A 21029-nucleotide genomic window follows, 5' to 3' on the forward strand; every position below is an offset into this window, starting at 1 on the left:
AATAGTACAGATAAGTATGTGACAGCAAAAGGATTCATAAACGCAGGGGTGTCCATAGCAAAACACCAACACCTTAAAATACAAAGAACCTTGTGCTGGGTGAATTTGAGCTGAAACTCACCCGACTGTCACTCTGAACAGTCCCACACAGGAAACAGCCGCTACTTTGTCCAGACTACAAAACCGCCGGGGTGGTTACTAAAGACGTCCGAATAAGGAATTTGCCACTCAATTCTTTCCAGGAACGGAAATTTATCTTCGTTTTGAGATATAAAAATATATAAACTCCAAGGAGGGGATACCGAGCGCTCCTGAGGACTGGGGGGGTCTGGCCTCTGCCCCCACCACCCGCCGCCTCCCGGCAAAAGCAAAACACCGGCTCTGGCCGCACACCCCTGCCGCCTGTCAGACACGTGGGATTGTCACATTAACGATAGCTTCATTTATAAACAATACATTTAGGGAAAGCTTTTAAATACAGCAATCTGTGAACCATTGGTAAGCGATAAAAACAATCTGCGCTGGGAGTCGTGCGGTCCCTCATCCATATCCTCGTCCTCCTCCTGCCGAGTGCCCCTCAGAGGACGATGTCCTTTAGTCTCCGGGCGTTGGGCGAGTCCTTTTCGCGGCGTTCCTGCAGGAGCGGGTTACCCTCCTGCCCGCCGCTCTCGCTGTCCGCGCCCCGGGGCTCTGCCTCGGTGGGCCGGGAAGGGCCACTGTTCCCAAAGGGCTCCCGTTCCCGGCAGTGCCCGGCACCGTAGGGCGCCGCCGGCTTGCCGGCCAAGGGGCTCTTCAGGTGTAGGGGCGAGGTGACGGGGCTGACGGCCTCGCAGCCATTGCCGGCCTCGCGCACGGCGCCGCTCACCTTGGGGCTGCAGGCGGCCGAGTCCACCGTTCTTTTGGCCTTGGGGTTGGCGAGCCGCTCCTCGGCCGGGGGCTCGCCGCCCTCCTTGCCGAAGGTGGCGAAGGTCCTTTTTGTGCTGCAGTCTGCGTAAGGCTCTGCATCCACCGCCGTGGCCTCGATGGACAGGGCGATGACGTTCCTGCCGTGCTCGGGGGACTTGGCCCGGCTGGGCACGGCGCCGCGGGGCATCCAGCATCTGTCCGAGTGGCCCAGGATGCGGCACTCCTCCCGGCAGTGGAAGCCCTCGCTCTGCTCTGCAGGGAGGAAACGCAAGGCATGGTGAACGGGGCAGTGCCCACACCCACCCACCCCGGGCTGGGGGACACCGCGCTGAGTTGGGTGCTGTGCTCTTCCACCCCTCCCCAGAAGAGGGGATCCTACCCCGAGCAGCAGCGACTGTACCTTATACAGCCATCGGTTTAAAGGCTCTAGAGACTGGAGTTTAATTTCCAATAGGTTGCGTGTCACCTGTCACCACCAGAACAGCAGCCTGGAGAAGGAGTGACGGCAGCAAATCCATCACAACAGGGCTGTGCATGTGTCAAGCCCTCAGAGCCAGTGGTTCCTGGGTTTAGTGACCAGTGTTAAAAGCCACCATGTTTTAAGCTTGCTTTGACGTGACATTTAAGCTCGACTTTTTGCAGAGAAGGGTAAGGAACAGAGGGAGGAAAGAAAAGGGGGAGGAAGGAAGGCTCTTTGTGGTTCTGCAGTATATGTGTGTTTTTAAACTTGTTGCTTAATCCCCACTGACCTCTCACACAACAGAAGCTTTATAAATCTCTAAGATTGTCCACTCCACCGAAGATTAAATGTGTCATTTCCAGTGCTGGGGCTTTATTCATACAGGAGCAATAAAGATTCCTTCTCCTGACTTAGGGCTGTCCTCCCAACACCACTTTACAGTGCTGAAATATGGACTGGTGGTTTAACTCTTTCCAAAGACCCTCCATGATGAGGTCCAAGAGATCCCAGGCAAGTCCAAACCCTCGTGCCCGGGGCCTGGGTGCATTCCTGCACTGTCAGTTAATCCCAGAGGACAGCACAGCTTCTCCCCCACATCGCAGATGGACAAACTGGGACTCAGGGAAGCAGCCAGGCTCAGCCAAGTGCAAAGCTGGAAATCAAATTCGGCACTTTCACCATGACCAGCCTTTGCTGAGCATGCGACCATGGCTCCTGCCGAACACTGCAGGATCCTGGCTGCTTTTCAGTCTCGGCTTTTCCTTCATTTGATAAGAGCTTGTAATTGCAGCTGGCCCTCATAAAGCACAACCTTTCCCCACGCAAAGACGTGGCTCCTTCCTGCCATAACCTGCACACACTGGGAGCAGCAGTAAAGCTCTAATGCCATTAGCCACACGAGCCCACGCTCGGCCAGGGACGCTTTGATGGATTGAAGGCGGCCAAGGTGCAGACTCAGCCTGGGTTTCCTTCCCACCCGTCTGCAAACCATTCATTCTGATGCTCTGTACATCTGTGTGCATAACCTCTGCTCCTCAGACACATTGGTATTTCCACCACATGCGAGCACTAGGGCGGCTGATAAAAATTCTCAGCACATAACACAATGCACCAAAATATGAGCAGCTTAACACTTACAGAGAATGAGTAAAAGGCAGACCGAAAAAAAAAAAAAACAAAAAGGAAAAAAACACACTAAGACAGGTTTTTAAAAAAAAAAAAAATAAAAAGAGAAGAAGCCAATTAATTTAAAAATATATGGGTAAAACATCAGCTTTTTCTCCACATCAGAGCAGCAACCCAGTGATGTGGAGCACAGGGCTGGGTGGAGAGGAGGAGGTCTGGGTTTTGGCAGCTGCCTTTACAGCAGTTTGAGAGAAGGATGCCCTGAGCCCTACACACAGAACAACCAGCACCAAGCTCTAAAAGCCCACGATCTTATACTTTGTTTCTGTTAATTTCAAGTACTTGAGCAAAACAGAAAGAAAAAAAAAAGAAAAATTGCCCAGAAAATGTTGCTGTCTCCCTATTTATCCACAGCTTAACTTCAAAAGGGTGCTACAGGCATACAAAGTTGTGTAGTCTGGCTGTGATAGCAGAGGACTTGGTGATGGCTGGAGGGGCTACAGAAATATCTTGGCTTCTCATCCCCGATGAGACACTGATTTATTGTGCTGTGTGACCTTGGGCGTGTTGCTGGAGCACACATCACTTCAGTCTCTCCACAAACATGAAAGGCTGGATCTGGGAGTGTGCTGGGCTGGCTGGTCCAGCACAGGAAGGCACAGGGGAGCTGCTTCTCCTCACCTTCCCTGCCCAGCAGCACAGCTCAGCCCCAAATCCATGGGACTGCAACAGCCAAGGCAAACCTCACCCCAGAGGGAGCACAGCCAGGTTCGTCTTGTCTTGACCCATTTATTCCAAAGTGGCACATTTTACAGCTAAAAACAATTGCAGGGTTTCCCTCATTACTGCAGGTGGATAGCCCTCAAAGCCTGGAAAGGCACCTGTGCTTTAAGAGCAGTTCATTAAAGAGCACTGGCTTCTCTGCCAGGGAGATGATGAGCTTTGGACATCAGGATGCCTGTCTAGAACCTGCAGCAGCTGAAATGCAGTGAGGAAAGGAGCTGAAAAGCATTACACTAAACTAAATTGCACTGTTTCAATCTTTTGTTTTAGGAAGGGAATGTTAAAAATCTCAAAGAGGCTGACAGGCACAGGGGCACAAGTCACCATCATCCACAGACCGGAGACAACATGCAGTTCCATGGCACATTCTGTCACTCATCTCAGCTTTGAGACCATGCCCTGCAGTCAGAAACCATCCTGCTCTCGGGGACAACACGTGTCTAGGCTGCCCAGAACAGCCTTGACCTGGCAGCAGACACAAGGACCAGCACAGAGCCCCAAGCAGCAGCCTCTTCTCCAAGGCAGAAGGGGGATGTTCAGCGACACACCCACCCACCCACCCATTACCATCTCAGCCCTGTAGCTGATACAAAATACTCTTTTAATGCCTCAAGCAAGGCCTGTTGGTACACAGAAACACCATTCCCTGCTATCCCAGATCCAAAGGAAGGCACAGCAGGGTCTGAGCCTCTCCAGTGGGTGCCCCCAGGGCAGATCCCTGCATCCTCCTGCCCCAAGCAGAGGTAAGGCAGGGAGCTGCTGGGCATGCTCCTGGCACTGCCCTTTGCAGCTCAGTCTGAGTCACCCAGCCTCGATGGCACCCAGGACAGTCATTCACGTTCACATTCCCATTACTGCACTGTTCTGTCTTGTTCTTTACTACTTTAACAATCAGAAATAGGACAACAGGAAATTCGCTTACAGCCCTAAACCTGCCCTAGTCAATACAACTGTTACTGTCTGCACTGACAAAATGTTCTTGATGCACAGAGGAAAGCCCAGGTAATAACCACCACACACACATGACATGGTGAGTGCCTGGCAGCCAAAGCAGGGGTGGAGACCACCATGGCCCAAGCACTGAGAGTGCCACAGCCCTGGGATGGAGACCACCATGGCCCAGGCTGTGACCTGGGCTGTGCTTTCTAAGGAGCTGAGGACACTGCACACACCGAGGGGATAGTTCTGTTGCCAGTCAGGCTGTGGGAGCACTCAGTGGCACCCAGGTTGCCCAGAGATGCTGAGCAGCTTGCCTGAGGGCAAGTGCCCTACATAGGAGCTGCTTTACCAGAGATGTGCAGGTCTCACTGCAGCAGTATCAGTATTTCAGCCAGACTGCCCTCACCCAACACAAATCCAGAACCTTGTTTTAGAGCACCTTAGGGTAGGGTCACTTTTAAAACACTGCCCAGGTATAAAACATCCTGGCAAAAGTATTTTCGTCAAGAGCAGTTATCCTGAAGTCAGACTTGGCAGGAAAAAATATGTCATTTACTAAACATAAGCTCTTGCATAGCAAATACAAAATAACATAAAACCCACAGCCACCTCTGGAATAAATACATTCCTCAACAAGTAAAGCAAAATCCATATTAAGCTCCAAATTTCAAATCAGAGCTCTACCTGCAACTCAGAAGACCAGCACAAAGGCAACTGCTGTGGGTCTCAGCTGCAGGAAGACCTGGTGGGAGAGAGAAAAATCGCCCATCCAGCCAAGACCCTCAGCACTTCCCAGTCCCACTGTGCAAGCTCCTGGTCAGAAGAGCAGGGACACAGGATGGACTCCTGTGGTGGTTTGTAAAGGTTTCCTGAAATGTTTACCTGCTGAGACCTGGGCAGTCTCCTTTGTATTTGACAAAGGCGAGTTGAAGTTGAGCCTGTTTTGCCTTCCTCCTAATCCTATCTCACAGCAGGAAAATTTCAAATTGCTGAACCAAAACCACTACACTAAATTGGTGTTTCTGCCAGGTTTGGAAATGAAACCAGGAAAACACCCAAAAGCCAGAGGCCAGGAGGAGGACATGTGGTGGGCACTGCAGCAAGAGCCTCCAGCTCCACCCAGCAGGGCTCTTCCCTCCTTACAGGGGAGGACTGAGGAGTGTCCATGGTGTACAAATGCTCCAGTCTCCTGTCCAACACCCACATACCTGCAGCACAGCAACCTGGAGCAGGTGCACGAGGTGCTCTCAGAGCAACTGAATTATCTCCAGTGGAACTGCAGCGCTGGCCAAAGAGACAAAGTTAAATCGTAGCAAGGTGCAAGTGCCTGGGAATGTAATATTCCTGATAAATGGCCAGACGACATGTGTTGTTATACAATCTAAGGTGCAATTTGGGCAATGACAGTAGTCCCTGGAGTTTCCATTTCCAAACAGCCACTCAGTTCAATCCAATCCATGTCAGAGCAGCTTTACTGAGGTAAGGAGAGCTCATTTGTACTATTACACAGGGAGTAAGGAAGAGGAGAGGAGGAGCTGCTTGAAAACGAAGAAAAAAAATGGGAGAAAAAGAGTGACTAGAGGAATCCCAGACTGCTGGGACCTGCACAGGGTGGGTGAGGGTTGTGCTGATTGGCCCCATCCCAAAACTTCCAGCCCTGCAGCAGTGCCAGTCACAGTATCTGTACCTGGGCAGTGTCTGTACCTTGGCAGTGCCTGTACCTGGGCAATGTCTGTACCTGAGCAGTGCCTGTACCTGGGCAGTGCCTGTACCTGGGCAGTGTCTGTACCTGGGCAGTGCCTGTACCTGGGCAGTTTCTGTACCTGGGCAGTATCCATACCTGGGCAGTGTCTGTACCTGGGCAGTGCCTGTACCTGGGCAGTTTCTGTACCTGGGCAGTTTCTGTACCTGGGCAGTGTCTGTACCTGGGCAGTTTCTGTACCTGGGCAGTGCCTGTACCTGGGCAGTGCCTGTACCTGGGCAGTTTCTGTACCTGGGCAGTGTCTGTACCTGGGCAGTGCCTGTACCTGGGCAGTTTCTGTACCTGGGCAGTGTCTGTACCTGAGCAGTGCCCGTATACCTGGGCCGTGCCACAGGTTCCCTGGTGCAGGAGCCTGGCTCTAGCTCCACATTTGGGTGTTTCTTCAGCAACCAAATGATTATACTGTAATCACGATGACACTGCTCCTGGGTACAGCAAACAGCACGATCATTAAAAAATTCATTTCAAAATCTTCCTGGAAGCTAATAAATTTTACAGCAGTTTCAGTCCTTTCTCATTGCAACAAAGAAAAGCTTAGTTCCAGACAAATTAGAAGTAAATTGATTGCCTTAGGGGAATCTATTCAAATATCACTTTTCCATGTTAGAAATCTCTTCCTGAAACAAGAAGAGGAGAACCAGGGAGAGCCAGCACGGGAGCAATGTGGAAAAGCAAATCATTAAATCTCAGTTCATGAAACTGAGGGGCGGGGGGGGATCAAACTTAAAATAAAATGCAAATGTCTCACTGGGGAGTGGGTGCAACATTTGTGACAGAATTTATGAATAATAAATATGAATAAATAGTAAACACGAAGGGATCAAACACTGTTGTGGATGTTTACTCATGGTTAGCCATCTTTCATGGACAATGCACAACTGCATTATTTAACACTCCTCTTCCAGCTACTTGGGGGTTTCTTTTCAACTCCAGCACCTTCATTTTCTCAGGAGTGTATGCACAAGTTGCAAGGCTTGTCCCCCCAGTCCCTGTGCAGCACCCAGCACCCAGTGGAGCCACACAGGAGTGGCTGCTCCCAGCTCCAGGGGCAGTGATCCACCACATTACGCTCCAGATAAAATAATAAGCTCCAGCAAAATACAAACAGTCCCCAGCCATGGTTCATCATTCGCTTGTAAATTAAGAACACTGCTCCTCTCCCTTATCTCCTCTAATAGCATAACATCAGGAAACAAGAGGTGGGGAACAGTGTATTATATTTTTGACCTATGGGCTTTACAGAGCCTTCCTCACCTTTCCTAATAAGAAATCTCCAGTCAATGAAGCAATGTAATACTGCCGTTGCTTCCCCTGCACAATGCTCAGAGGATACTAATAACCAGGGACAGTGACAAATGCTCTTTACTACAAGAAGAAGCCTTTCTTTTCCTCCCTTTCACCATTATTCGGGATTTATGCACGCTAAAAATGCTGTATTTTTAATCCTGGATTGTCTGTCCCAACACAGAAGGTCAACAGTGCTTGGACAAAACACTGGAATTATTTTAATGAAACAAGGGCTGTGATTTAGATTAATTTATTGGGCAATTGTGATAAGGCCCCATGCAGCTCATGGGCAGTGCTTCTGGAATGGTCAGCAGAGGACTCCAACTGATTAATACCAGCCAAGAGCTGGCCCATTCACCTCTCCCCTTGCTCTGCATCACCATTAATAATTCCCTCTCTTCTCCAGAACTGTTCCTGTTTCATGAATGAGGACTGAGGGACAGACAGACCTGGGTGCCTGCACAGCTGCAAGCCAGACAAAAAGGACAGCCTTGATGCAATGGATTTTCTCTAGGGATGCTGACACCTTTGGGATGAGAAGCAGGCTATGGGAAGGAGGTGATCACCAGAAGCAGAAGGAGCTGGAGTGTGGCTATGCCACACACTACAGCAGAGTCAGACCCAGAATGTATTATGGGCTGGAATGCAATTTAATGCTGGCTGCTCCCCTTTATCCAGGACCGCAGGCCAATCCCCACCTCATTCACAAGGAAAAATTAATTCCCTTTCAGAAGGCTGTGGAACACACCATTTAAACGCCAATTAATCCTTTTCCTAAGTGGTCTGTGGAGCTCATGCTGGCCCCTGAGCAGCGGGGATTTCACCTCCGAAACTCCACCACTCCTGCGTCCACCCAGGGCTCATTAGCATCCTAACTGGTGTGGGATGTGGGATCCTGGGAGAGGAGAGCACTCTGGGCTCTGATGGAGCTCTTCATCTTGATCCATTACTGCTCCACAACTCATGGGCACCACTCCCATTAATGCTTACGGCACGGGCGCAGAATACAACCCCTGACTTCATTACTGGAATTCAATTTCATTAGCACTGGATACAGAGGGATTGTCCTAAATACACTCTTCCTTATACTTTTTTCATGTTAATGCAACCATTTGAGTATATTATACCCTGCAGAGATGGAAACATTTCTATTCTGTTTAAACACATTTCCCACAATTGGGAATAAAACTTTGTGTCAGTTTATGCCTCTGACACCAGCTGCCTTCCATTTAATGGGACTTTAGTCACTAAAACAAATTAATCCAAAGGTTACTGTTCTCTACTATTGTCATAGATGAAGCAAATTCACATATTCTGTCAGGGTAAGGCAGGACCAGCCAGGCAGCCACATTCCAACAGCAGCAATAAATCAAATTATTATTCTGTCCTATTCAAAATCAGGCATCGGTCAGAAAAAAAAAAAAAAAAAAACAACTCCACAATTCTGATAAAAATCCAGCAAAGTAGGAATTGCAGTTGTGGGAGATAAGAAGCAATTCCTGGATGCCTGTACTGGGCCAACTCCTGGCCCAGCACCTGCCAGAGCACATCCCTGCCCTCTCCTCGGGGGGATCATGTCTTACTTCAACCAGCACCTCCCTTGGCCAGGACAAAACAGAACAACCCATCCTGATCCTCTTCCCGCAGGGATGGGAAGGCCAGGGTGCTGCAGGGAGGGTGCCTGTCCCCTCCTCCTGCCCCCCACCCAGCACGCTCCCCCTTCCCTGCGAGGTTTCTGGTGGCTCTACACAACAACTGAGAAATAAAGGAGCTGAGGTTATAAATGCTGATACATAATTTACTCCTATTATCAAGATTAAACACATCTTTGCATGCTTAGCATAAAACAACCGCCTTTCCCCAGATTTCTCAAGGACATGCATAAACTTCATTATTATCTAAATAATCAAAAGAATATTTCAATAGAATATTTAACTGTCTGCCTACTGGAAACTCACAGCCTTAATCTAACACTGATCCTCTGTTGTCCTTCATGTAAATATTGTTGGGACGTCAGCCAAAGCCTAGGGAAGCGAGCTTCATCTTGGTGGATGGGAATCTCTCGTGTCAGATACAGTCAGCCTGACTAATGAGACCTACAGCTTGCCAAAACCTACAGCCTCGCTGTCTGTTCCAGCCATTGAACGCGCTCAGAAACCCAGTGGCACCAGCCCAGCAGTCTACAGATCCCAATCAACTATCAATAGCTTAAGTGTAAGTGATTGTGTATGAAGTACGAGCCAAATGTGTTTCCTTTTTCAGTTTCAGGACCTTCAGTATTGTTATTGCACCAGTAATGCTTGCACAGAATTAATCGTAGACGTACCCACAAGGCAAAACATTATGAGAGGCTCTTTGTACTTCCTAAAAGTGTGCAGCTCTGAAGAGTGGAGGGAGCTGGAAGGCTTCCCAGTACAATGGGGCGTTTTCCATCATCGAGAGAGAGCTGGGGAATTTTACGCCTTTTCTTAAGAAACCAAAATGTTGGTTGCTGGCCATCTCTCATCATGACATTGACCTCTCATGCCTCCACCCTGGAGCTCAGCACTATCCCCTCCCTGGTGCTCTACTTAAGTCTTTTTCAGATGACCACGGGGGTTTTTCCATGCTGGTGGATCTTCACTCTGAAGTACAGGCATGCACCACGATTAGATGTTTGCCTGGGGGGAGGTACATCAGAAAGTCCCACAGGGAACTGGGACAGCCACAGGGACAGGTCTGCAAAAGCTGCTCTACATTGTCCAGCACCCAAGAGTGCCTGAGCCAGCACCATGACTCACAGAGACACTCCCGTTCTCTCTTACAGAGAGGGCTCAAAGCAGGCTCCAGCTCCACACCAACAAGGGACAATGGCAATGCCAGGGAAATGCCAGCTGTGAGTTACACTGGCCCCAGGGCCAACAGAAGAGGTGACAGAATTGCCAATGTCTGAGAATCAGATCCATTTAATTAGACAAAACTTCATTCTGGCAATTAAGTTTACCTTCATTAATCCAGAGGGCAGATAAACATGCATGTAAAACTACTACAAGGTCAGTAGTTAAATCTAAAACCTCATTATAAGCTTGGGGAAATGACTTTACCTGTGAGTCATGGACAATCTCAATTGCAGCAACCCAGCTGGGACCCCATCCTGACCTACCCCATCCCGTTCTGTTGGCCCCACAACAAGTGAGATGGAGAATGAGCCCTGGTGTATGGCTGGGGCTGCTGCAGAACCACAGAGAGACTGCTGAACAACAGGAATGGAAAATAACTGTATTCTCCTTGCTTGCACAAGCACCACACAAAAGCAGTCGGCTCCACAGCTCCAGCCCTCCCAGCCAAGCTGCTGCCAACCCATGGGCACCTGGGCAGTGACTCTGAGTCCTACCTGGGGGCTACACACCACTGGGATGTCCCACACACCTTTTGCTGTGGTTCCAGTGCAGAGGTGGGAGGTCCCTGCTCCCCAGGATGGGCTGTTCCAGTTCTGCCCTAGCTTCTGCCAGCAAAGTCTCCCAGGATTTCTGGTTTCCCGAGGCACATTCCTGCAGCACTGCCGCGAGGTCAGGCTGGATTGTGTTGGCTCCTGGCCCCAGTTCACAGGGCTGTCAGCTAAATTGCACCACAGCATCCTTACTCCCAGTGAGTGTGTTACAGACAGACAGAGCCCAGCTGGATTTTCAAAACCTAAGCACTTTGCAACACTGACAGGCAGGAAAAAAAACCAACCACCAACCCACAACCCTCTTAGTCTGAGCAGGCTTTATCTGGAAATACCCAAAGCTAGTCAGTGTAAGACCCCACAAAGTCATTTCTCCTGAACCACTTTCCTGACCGAACCTTTTAAGTGTCACTGGGAAATAAAGAGCGAGAGGTACCTGATTAGTTTAGTTCCCACCGCATCCTCAACACCGCCCTCCTTCAGAGGCATGCAGCAAGGCTGAAAGGACTGATGGAATTGGTGCTTTCAGACAGAGTTAGCACAAGGAGAAGAGTCAAGTTCACTACCCTGGAGTTCAGCACGGGGCTGCAGCTGCAGAGAAGACGGGGCTGAGCTGCCAGCCAGGCCCCTGTTCCACAGGGATACACCACGAATGAGTGGGTTCACCCCAAAACCAGCCTGGAATTACCCTGATTTTCCCCTTGAGCACAAGGAGGAGGATGCAGAGGGAAGGCAGGCAGCACAGTCCTGCAGCAATTCTGCTGGAGCCTCTCCACAGGGACCCACCCTGGCTGTCTGCAGCACACGGATGTAATGCTGCCTCTCTGCCACTGCACGCTCGCCTCATTGCTAAAACACTTACACATGCAGCATGCACTAGAATTAAAAAACCATTAAACCTCGGAAAGGAAAAACTTTGACAGGATGCGTAATATACTAAGTATAATTAATTAAATTGGATGAGGCACTGGGGGACCAGAGAAGAGCGGATGGAGAATGTTCTTGGAAAAGGGATGGTAATGCACTAATGTTCAGTGTGTACCATTAAAAACCAGCCTTGGAAGAGGTGAGAATGAGTGACAGGGACTTCGAGAGATGGCACCAGCCAGTTGGGCACCTTGGATGAGCAGCAAAATATAGAGATAGTGTGAAATGTGGCCAATTAGAGCCCTAAAAAAATTACAATGAGGGTGGAAAAGGCACAAGAGAGATGGAAAATCAGAAATGGCTGCAGGCTGGTAAATAGCTGTGTCCTACCAGTGATAGCCTCCTCCTGAGAGCTGTTCTCACCCACCCCACCAGGGTGATAGACACCAGACCATCTTCACCAACCAGCTCCAGGCTTCTTGGGGCTGGCACAGGAGAGAGGGGATTCATCCTGGAAAGTATCTGGCTCTCTGTGGGATTATTCTTCAGCTATCTGTAACTTCAGGTGCAGCTCCTTAGCGTGGGTAGCACCCTGCTGCATCCATCCATCCCCTCGGCAGCACCCCAGGTGGGTGGGAAGCAGCAACCAAAGATGGGGCCGGGGGGGGAGCATCAAAGGCGGCCCCAGCCAGCACAGCAGGCACAACATGATGAGACAGGCACAGTCTGGCTGTTCAGCAGGACAAAGTTTTAACAGGCTTAACAGCAGCATCAGCACTGATCATTAGGCAATTACAACTGCTGAAAGTTGACAAAGCACCAGGACCAAATGAATTATCTCCCCAAATCCTGCAGGCAGGAGCATGGAAAAGAGGAAAGTCATTGTCAACAGCCTCTGATAGCTCACTGGGTGCAGAGCAGTAACTAAAAACCAAAGGGCTGTTCATTTACTTGCTGTTTTGAGAGATTAAAGGGAAAGGCCAGGAAATGAGATCTTCAAAAATATTCTCATCACTCAGGGAGTGGTGGGAGGGAAGGTCCTGGAAACACTGATACAGCCAGGATTGCTCAGCGCCTGGGGACATCTGATTCAGAGGAAAGGACTGCATGTGTTTGGAAAGAGAAGGCAGATTTTGGCTGGGGGAGTTGGCTCCTGAATCATCCCCAGCCGTTACTTGCTCAGTTCTGCACATTCCTGCACAGCCCCGGCCAAGGGACAGTCGTGAGCTCTTCTCCAGGACGTGCCAAACCCCACTGCCCCAGGGATGTGCAGAGCTCAGCCCATGCAGGACCCCGGTGATCCCTGCTCTGCTCCCCTGCACAGCCCAGGATGCTCAGCCCTGCCACACTGAGCTTCTCGAGCACAGCCCTCCACTCTGAGTGACTAGGCACGCTTTTCCGAAAAACATGCAAATGTGATTTAAAGACTCTAAGTGATACAGAATATATCACATCCCTTGGGAACCTGTTCCAGGGGGTAATTATTCTAATTCCTAAAATCATGCATCTCATTTGCAGCTGGAATTTTCCAATGCAAACCTCCATCTCCCAAGGCTCTGTCCTGTTCACTGAATTAGGGGAGATGCTCAGCAGCAGAGATCTCTTCCCTCAGGTCACTTCTGAGCACAGGCTTAGATGACCAATGTCTCCAGCAAGGTTCAGAGCACATTCCCTGAGGATGCCATCTCTCTTGGGTCCTATTTCAAGCCCAGCTGAAAGAATCCTGGTGGATTCAAAAGGTTTTGAGTGAGATCCTAAATCTCCAGACACACGTTTGGAGGGTGAAAGCCAATTTGTTCACCTATACCCAGAAGCTCCTGAACAGTGTCCAGAATGCCAGGGGAAATGTTTGCACTGACAAGGTATCTCCTCTCCATCTGCTTGCCATAGCTTGGTGGTCCCTGCAAGGCAAGGCTGCCCAAAGAAGGGCTTGTGTGGATTTTTACAGTGAGTTAGTTTAACATACCCACCTAGTAACAACGGAGGAAGACTGACAAAGCAGAGGTCAGGCAATGAGGGAATTGCAGGTAGAATTGTTAATTTTAATTACTTGTCTTCATTAAGATGAGGTTTCTGGATCCTGCAGTGATGACTAATGGGTCAAAATATTTGCATGAGTAGATGTACTTCTGCTAAAGGGTGGAACAGACACTGATTTTTTTTATTCATTATTTTACAGGAGCTTTTGCACCACATGATGCAGAGAATCCCCAGAACCCAGCAGCGTACCAGAGGGGAGCAATCCATAGGTGCAAGATAAACATTTTTATGAGGCACAGAAGTGCCCAGAAAAAGCATGACAAGGTGGAAGTGACAAATGAGGTAAAACATGGGTTATACTCGAGTTGCTTGTGTCTCCTTGGCACTTGAATGAGTTGCAGTACAAGCAACAGGGCTACCTGTGCTCCTGACAGCACTGAAATGAAACAAAAGTTTGGAACAAGCCAAACACATTCAATTTGCCTGAATAATTTAGGCTGCTGAGTTATCATGTGCTTCATGGCCTGTCACAGAGAAAAGCTGTACTGCACAGGAAAGGTCTGTAAATCAATGCATCTGAGGGACCAAAACTCATCAGAGAGCAGCTGCAAAAGCACTGCCTGTCAGAAGAGATGCAGGACATGGAAGTCACCTGGAGAGCACTGCGAGGCACTTGGAATTCCTGGGTTCCAGGTGGGAGCCTGCCACAGGACACACAGAGGGACACCTTGCACACACAGCTCCCACTGAAATGTGCTGGTGAACAGCAGTGTCAGGGGCACAAATAACAACTAAAGGGGCTACAGGAGAGTCAGAAGGGACTTTTGACAAGGGTGTGAAGTGACAGGGCTAGGGGGAATAGCTTTAGACTCACAGGTTAGATAAGGCATTAGGAATTCTTTACTGTGAGGGTGGTGAGACCCTGGCACAGGTTGCCCAGAGAAGCTGAGGGTGCCTCATTCCTGAAAGCATTCAAAGCCAGGCTGGATGGGGCTCTGAGAAACAGAAGGTGTCCCTGCCCATAGTAGGGGGGTTGGAAGGAGATGATCCTTAAGGCCCTGTCCAACCCACTCGATGATGACGATGATGATGATGGACTGACAAACACAGAGAGTAAAATACAAATCAAAGTCCAGGGTACACACAGTAACCTTCCAGGACATACCTGAGCGTGCCTGACCCTCCTCAAAGCTATTTATACCCTCCAATAACACAGCTACTGTTCCCACAAAACACTTGCTCTGGCAGTTCCCGAATTACTACTATGCACAATTTTAACTTCAGGTTTCTCACCGAATTCCTCTTCCCACACAAGAGCTGCCCCTTTATAACTTCTCACCAATCTGTACCTAATTCAGGATTGCAGGTAGTTGAGACAGTTCCTCTCCCGGGGCAAATCCCAAGGCTCCTCACCTGTTTTGGGAGCTCTCTGCCATCTGAAGGAGCTGACTGGGAATGTGCCCAAGCAGCGCCGTGCACTGAGCTCACACCAGTTCCTCTTCTGCCTCATCTCTTCACTGAAGCCAACACTTCCAAAGCAGTCAGAGGAAATCAAGTGCTCGACCTATTTTGGTTTGCAAGAGATGAGGACACCCACCTCCCTTGGCTTCTCACAGAGATTTCCAACCGACGCTCTTCGCTCTTTCATTTTTCACATAAAGCAGTGCAGAACAACCACAAAACCTGCTCTCTCTCCAGCACCCAGCAGAGCCAAGTCTTCTCCCCAGGAAGTGCCAGAAGCTCCTTGCCTTTCACCCCCACCAGCTGCAGGTGCTCAGCACCACCTAGGACATGGCACCCTGTGTCCCTGTCCCTGCTGTGACTGTCCCCACACCCCCAGCCCTGTGCAGGGCAGCTCTGTGGTGCTTCCCCAGGGTGCAAGGGAGCATCTGTGGTGAAATCTCACCAAATGATCCAAGATAGTTTGCTCCAGCTGGGACTGATTGAATATAGCCTGGGCACCGGATGATGTGGGAAATCAGTCGTAGCAGAGCACAAATTGCATACATAGAGGTAATTACTGCAGCACAAGGTTGGTAGCACCACTACCCACATGACAGTGTATCTCAGCAATTTTCATTTCCTATTGCTTCAATTCAGAGATGGGGCTTTTCATCTCTTTTTCTCCTTTTTTTTCCCCTGTGGTTCAATTTATATTCCTTTTCCTGCAGGGACTGATGCTAACCCAGGATTTCTTTGGGATAAAGCTCTGGTTTCACTACAACCAGTCATTCCACACACCCAAATACCCCCCTATTTGTGACACTCAGATCTCCAGGCTGAGCCATCTCGACCCAGCTGCACTGCCCTGCCCCAGGTTTGACTGTCACTGCCCAAAGGTGAGGTGACACAGCCTGTCACCTGCTGCCATGTGCCAGCACCCCCAGCCAGCTGTGGTTGTTGGTAATGAAACACAACGTGCTGGTAGCCAATGAAGCCAGTTACAAAGCAAGTTGCTCTTCATACCTGAAAAAGGGTGAAATGCAATAATGAAAATGGAAGAAAAAAGTGGTTTCTGCTGCAAAATAAAAACATTAAGAGAGCTAATGCTGAGAGTGGGGAAACTGATCCCTACCATTACAGATACTCAGCAAAAATAGGGGCCACATTATGAGTACTGTGATTATACACATCGTGACTAACATAGATCTATAATAATATAAAGAACTGCTATAAAGAACTTATTTTCCAAACAGACACAGGGGTTAAATGCAGGATGGAAGGGGAAATGACTGTGCAAAGGCAACACAGAGCCAGCCAGAGCCTGGCACAGCCGGTGCTCCTGCTCCCCACATACCTGTGTGCACTGGGAGGAAAGGCTGCCAAACCTCTTAATAATTCTGTGACCCATTTAAAGCCATCTAGTCTTACATTCATATATGCTGTAAGAGAAATAAAATATAACACTCACGAGTTTTGAGTGGCAGCACTTCCCTCAAGACAGATAAAAGCTGTGAGTTCTCTTTGCTGTTTGGTGCCAATTATTACAGAGTTTTGACTTATATATTATTACATAGATCATTTAGTAAAACAACCTACATACAAACCCAGTGGTGTTTCTCCCTTCAGCAGATACCTGCAGGAACTGGAGCAGTTCAGACACTTATCCACATTCCCACATTTTGGAGATGGGTGGGCTCCTTCCCCTGCACCCAGGGGAGACACAGCCCCTGCCCTCCAGCTCTCTGCAGCCTAATTAACAGAGGTCCAAATGACTTATTGTTATCACACACAGAAATGTAACTGCACCACGTTTTGGAGGGAAAAACAACAGGCACCCAGCTCGTGGCAGCCCCTCTGGAGGTTCTGGTTCACACCTGAACCCCTGGTACCAGGGCAGGGTTTCACCCCTGCCCCTGCAGAGCTGGGGGTCACTGCACTGCTTGTGCTGATTATTCCTTTAATAAAGGGCCCTGTATTTTCCAGAGGCTGAAGAATTGATGCGGGTTGCCATGGTAAGCACACACTTTCCCATTTAGCAGAATAATAGGCAGCTTTGTATAATTCACTGATTTCAGATGATTTCTCACCCCAAGTGCAAGTCACTCAAGTTACGTAAGTCACCTGTTGTTTAGTCAATCTGGCAATTTTAATTAGAATAATTTTTATGATTCCTCTTTGCAACACTTAGAGCAGCTCTGGTACCAGAATGCCGAAATGTCTGTAAATTATACGGGCCCCAATCACATCTTTTCTTGCTGTTTTAATTACAGTAACATTGCAGCATTAATCATGTAAGCCTCTGTTAAACAAGTAACAGTCATCCTCTATCATAATTAAAAAGAAAGGCCAAGCAAACAGGAGCTCTGGAGTTTACCATATTTTCTCTGAAAATTATATTTTAACTTAAAGAGTTTCACAAACAGTAGTTTTATTTGGCTCTAATTAGTGTTGTGAAGGAAACACGGAAAGGTTAATAAGAGATGGTTAGTTTGTAATGCAAGTTTCCCGGTGCCAGCCCCAGCAGTTCAGTCTGTTTTCAGAGTCATTAACGATGTAGATTGATTACAGGAGGAGATTGGGAAGTGCTGGCTTGCTGTGTTAGCAGAAGGTTTGGTTTTATTCATATACCTTCCCTACTGTTAAATCTGATGGCCATTACCTTGACCACTTTGCCAGTCTTAACTGCTATGAGAAGGAAAGTGTTAAAGGTTTCCTTAGAAGTTACTGGCAAAGGGGGAAAAGAGGCCATGTAAGCCTTTTTTTTGACTTGTTTATAAAGCAAAAGGAAGCTGCAAACTTGCCTGAACTGTTTATTTATCTTAAAATATCTTAAAATACCTTAAAATCCAAGTATTGGGTGGTGGTTCTGGGAAAGCAGGCTTTGGAAGAGCCAGGGTTAGAACAATCCCATCTTCAGCTGAACCCTGAGACAAAGATCTTCTCTGCAAAGCTTCTCCTCGGGCTGGAGTTTAGGAACAGTTAACAAAACCAAGCAGAAAGAGAAGCTGAAATTCTCTAATCTGAAATACCTCTTCTTCATATCTCCTATAAATTGCTCTCCAGTCACCCAGCAAAAATATGGGTAAGCAATGACTGAATTTGACAAAATCTCATTAAAAAGTTCAATGAAACAGTAGAAACTCTCAAAATTTCTGGGCTGATCATTCATCCATTACAAACCTACACAACAGGGCATGGATTCAAGTTTTAATTTTCCTCTCCAAGTTGCCAAAATGTTCACATCTGGTGAGTGTTCTCTGTGCTAAGGGGGAAAAATTTGAGGATCTAAAGGCTGTAACTCCTGTGACCCTGAGTGGAGTAACTTCAGTGATGAAGATTCTGCAAGAACTATCTTTGAAGGAACCTGAAAACTGAAGGAAGAGTGCCAGGAATGTGGGATATAGGACAATGCTTCTTACGCAAACAAAGGAGGTTGCACATCTGTTTGTTATTTAGTTCTGCTAAATAACAGAAGGGGGATTGGCTTCACTTATTGCTACGGAGATGACTTCACTGTCACCCCTGCCCCCCAGCACTTTCCAGCAAGGACTTCTCCAAGCTGTGCTCAGGGTTAGTGAGAAACTAAGGGAGAGCAGCACAAGGGATGTGTTCGTGCCAACCAGCAAATCCATGCATGGATTAGAGCTCCTGACGTGCCCCTGCCCTGCCCTGCTGCGACGTGGAGCCAAAGGGAGCTCAAAGGTGGGGCCACCTCTCCCTCTGCCCAGCTCTGCCTGTCCACAGCATCCCCTGAAGAAGGAGCTGAGTTACATTCAGTGATCTCACAGAGAAGATATTCTGTCCCTCCACAATCCCAGTGAGGAAACGTCAGCAGGAGCTTGGGGAGGATGGAGAGAGCGCAGAAGAAGCATCAGTAACCTCCACACGGAGCTGACTTAGCTGCTCAACACACAATCATTTCCAAGTGTGGGAATCATGAGACAATCAACTCCTCTTCCCAAAGACCAGCTTATCCACTCGTCAGAAAAATCCTTCTCAGGGCTTCCAAAGTACTGTGAGAAGCTGATTGTTCCCTCCAAGCTGGCCACTGCAGGAGCACCACTGAGCTCACTGAGGCTGCTTTAGCACAGCAATAACACAGAAATCAGAGGAGCTGTAATAATTGACACTGCCCTGTAAAGAAAGCTTACAGCATTTATCCATCTTAAGGGATGTGCTGTCACTCACATATGAATGTTATACTTTACATCTTGTGCTGCATATATGAATACAAGAAAGTAGGTACTTTTATTAATTTGTGGAAACTTCCAGAGAAATGCAGCCTCCAAAACCCTAGAATATGTCACTTAGGTCTTTATGTACATGCAGCTCTACAGAAAGGCTTTCCTCCAGAGTGAAAGGGGGCTGTAGACAGAACGACTTCTGGAAATCAGCTTACAAAAAATCAACACTTTCTAATACCTGTGTTTGCCTCCAGTTAATACCATTAGTCATGTTCTCAATTCACAACTGAAATACACCCAGATACTATGGAGATGAGCATAAGAACCAATTGGAATATTCCAGATAAAACCTGATCCCCTAAATGATGATACCTCTGAATAATGTGGGATGCAACCAGCAAGAAAAGTTTCAGTGAATATCATGGGCCCATTTCTGCTTTACATCCAAATCTTATTTCTATACTGTGTGATAGTAGAAAGAAGACTTAACATAACTATATAAATATAACCCATTTCTATTCAAAGAACCCTTCATCTCACTGGAGTTTATGGGACTCAGACACAATTAAATCTCCCCTGTGAGCTAAGTTACACAGATGTGGATATGTATGCAGGATCAGGTCTTTCCAGATGACATTTCACGTGAACCTTTACTGCTGATCTGGCACCAGAATAGTGGAAGTGATGCTTTCAGAAGCAATTCTCTGTAGAGATTCATTACTGACCTTGCTTAAAACCCTCTCATTTTGATTTTAAAGCTTTTTCATTATTTTATGGCTGTGGTGACTATTTCTAACACTGTCCTTTTTATTATCAGTATGTGCTTATTATTTTCACATGTTCTATTTTTATTTTTATCTAAACAGTGAATCACTGCTTCATTGGAGCAACGACTTTCTTTCTATAATTGATGGCTAAAATACCGACCAGCACCGGGAATTAAGATAAGTGTGAAATCTGTTGCTTCTAACATTAAAAACTTATACTCGAAATATTTCCTTTCTGATTTCTATGCTGGCAAGAGCTCCTATGACTTACAGAGTACGAGAATGGCTCTCGCTCAAGGCAAGGTGAAAAAGGCAGTAGAATACATTTCAGCAGATCTAGGTGCTTGTGCACATCCACACAAAGAAAACAAGCCAAACCTACACAAACACTACGACTGGGAGAGGGCAAAGGGATTTAAAGAAAAAAATACCAGTATGAGGAATAACTACCTGAATCACAAAACAGAGTATCTAGCCTCAAAGATGCTAATTCAGGTCCTGAGGGATCTAATCAACCTCTTTGTTGAAGAAAAGATAAAACTTTTTGACAGCAAACGCTTTCTGATAAAATGGAATTTCCAATTACCCTGTGAAACATCTGGTCCACGCTGCCATTTCCAGGGAAAACCACACCACAGTGTGCAGGGTTGGAAAACATTTCCCGCTGAGATCTCCCCATGTTGCTGGGAGGAACAGGTGTCAGAGCTTGGAGCCTGACAGCAGAGCTCCCACAAATGTCACTATCCCACACCAGCATCCACAGGGGCAGCAGCACACACTTCAGCTCCTCCTAGAAACTAGGGCTTCCTCCAGGGCTGGACTTCCAGTCAGGATATGGAGAAAATCCAATTTCACTTGCAGTGAAATAGGCCAGGACACGGAGGGGACCCCAGGATTTAACCCCATCCTCCAGCAGACTTCTCCAGCCATCCCAAAACATCGCTGAGATCCAGCAGCCACTTGGAAACGCCCCTCTCTCAAAGGAATCTGTCTGGAAGCCGAGCTGAGGACGTGGTTAGGAAGAGAGTTTGTACATACAAACTTCCAGCAGTGCTGAGCAGCTCCACAAATAAACAAACAATTACACGGCAGCCAGGCG

The 21029-nt window shown here is 48.0% G+C and overlaps 1 protein-coding gene across 2 annotated transcripts in view; it reads right to left on the reverse strand.

The window, feature by feature from the left end:
* Positions 1–577: 577 nt before the first annotated feature.
* The window catches only part of PCDH19 (protocadherin 19), a 53196-nt gene continuing 32744 nt past the window's right edge, over positions 578–21029 (reverse strand). For both annotated transcript variants that reach the window (XM_062502816.1, XM_062502814.1), the window contains exon 5: positions 578–1158. In XM_062502816.1, the coding sequence (XP_062358800.1) occupies positions 578–1158 (581 nt within the window). The remainder of the gene's footprint in view (positions 1159–21029) is intronic.

This window comes from Cinclus cinclus, chromosome 15 (assembly GCF_963662255.1).
Source record: "Cinclus cinclus chromosome 15, bCinCin1.1, whole genome shotgun sequence".
NCBI classification, from domain to species: Eukaryota; Metazoa; Chordata; class Aves; order Passeriformes; family Cinclidae; genus Cinclus; species Cinclus cinclus.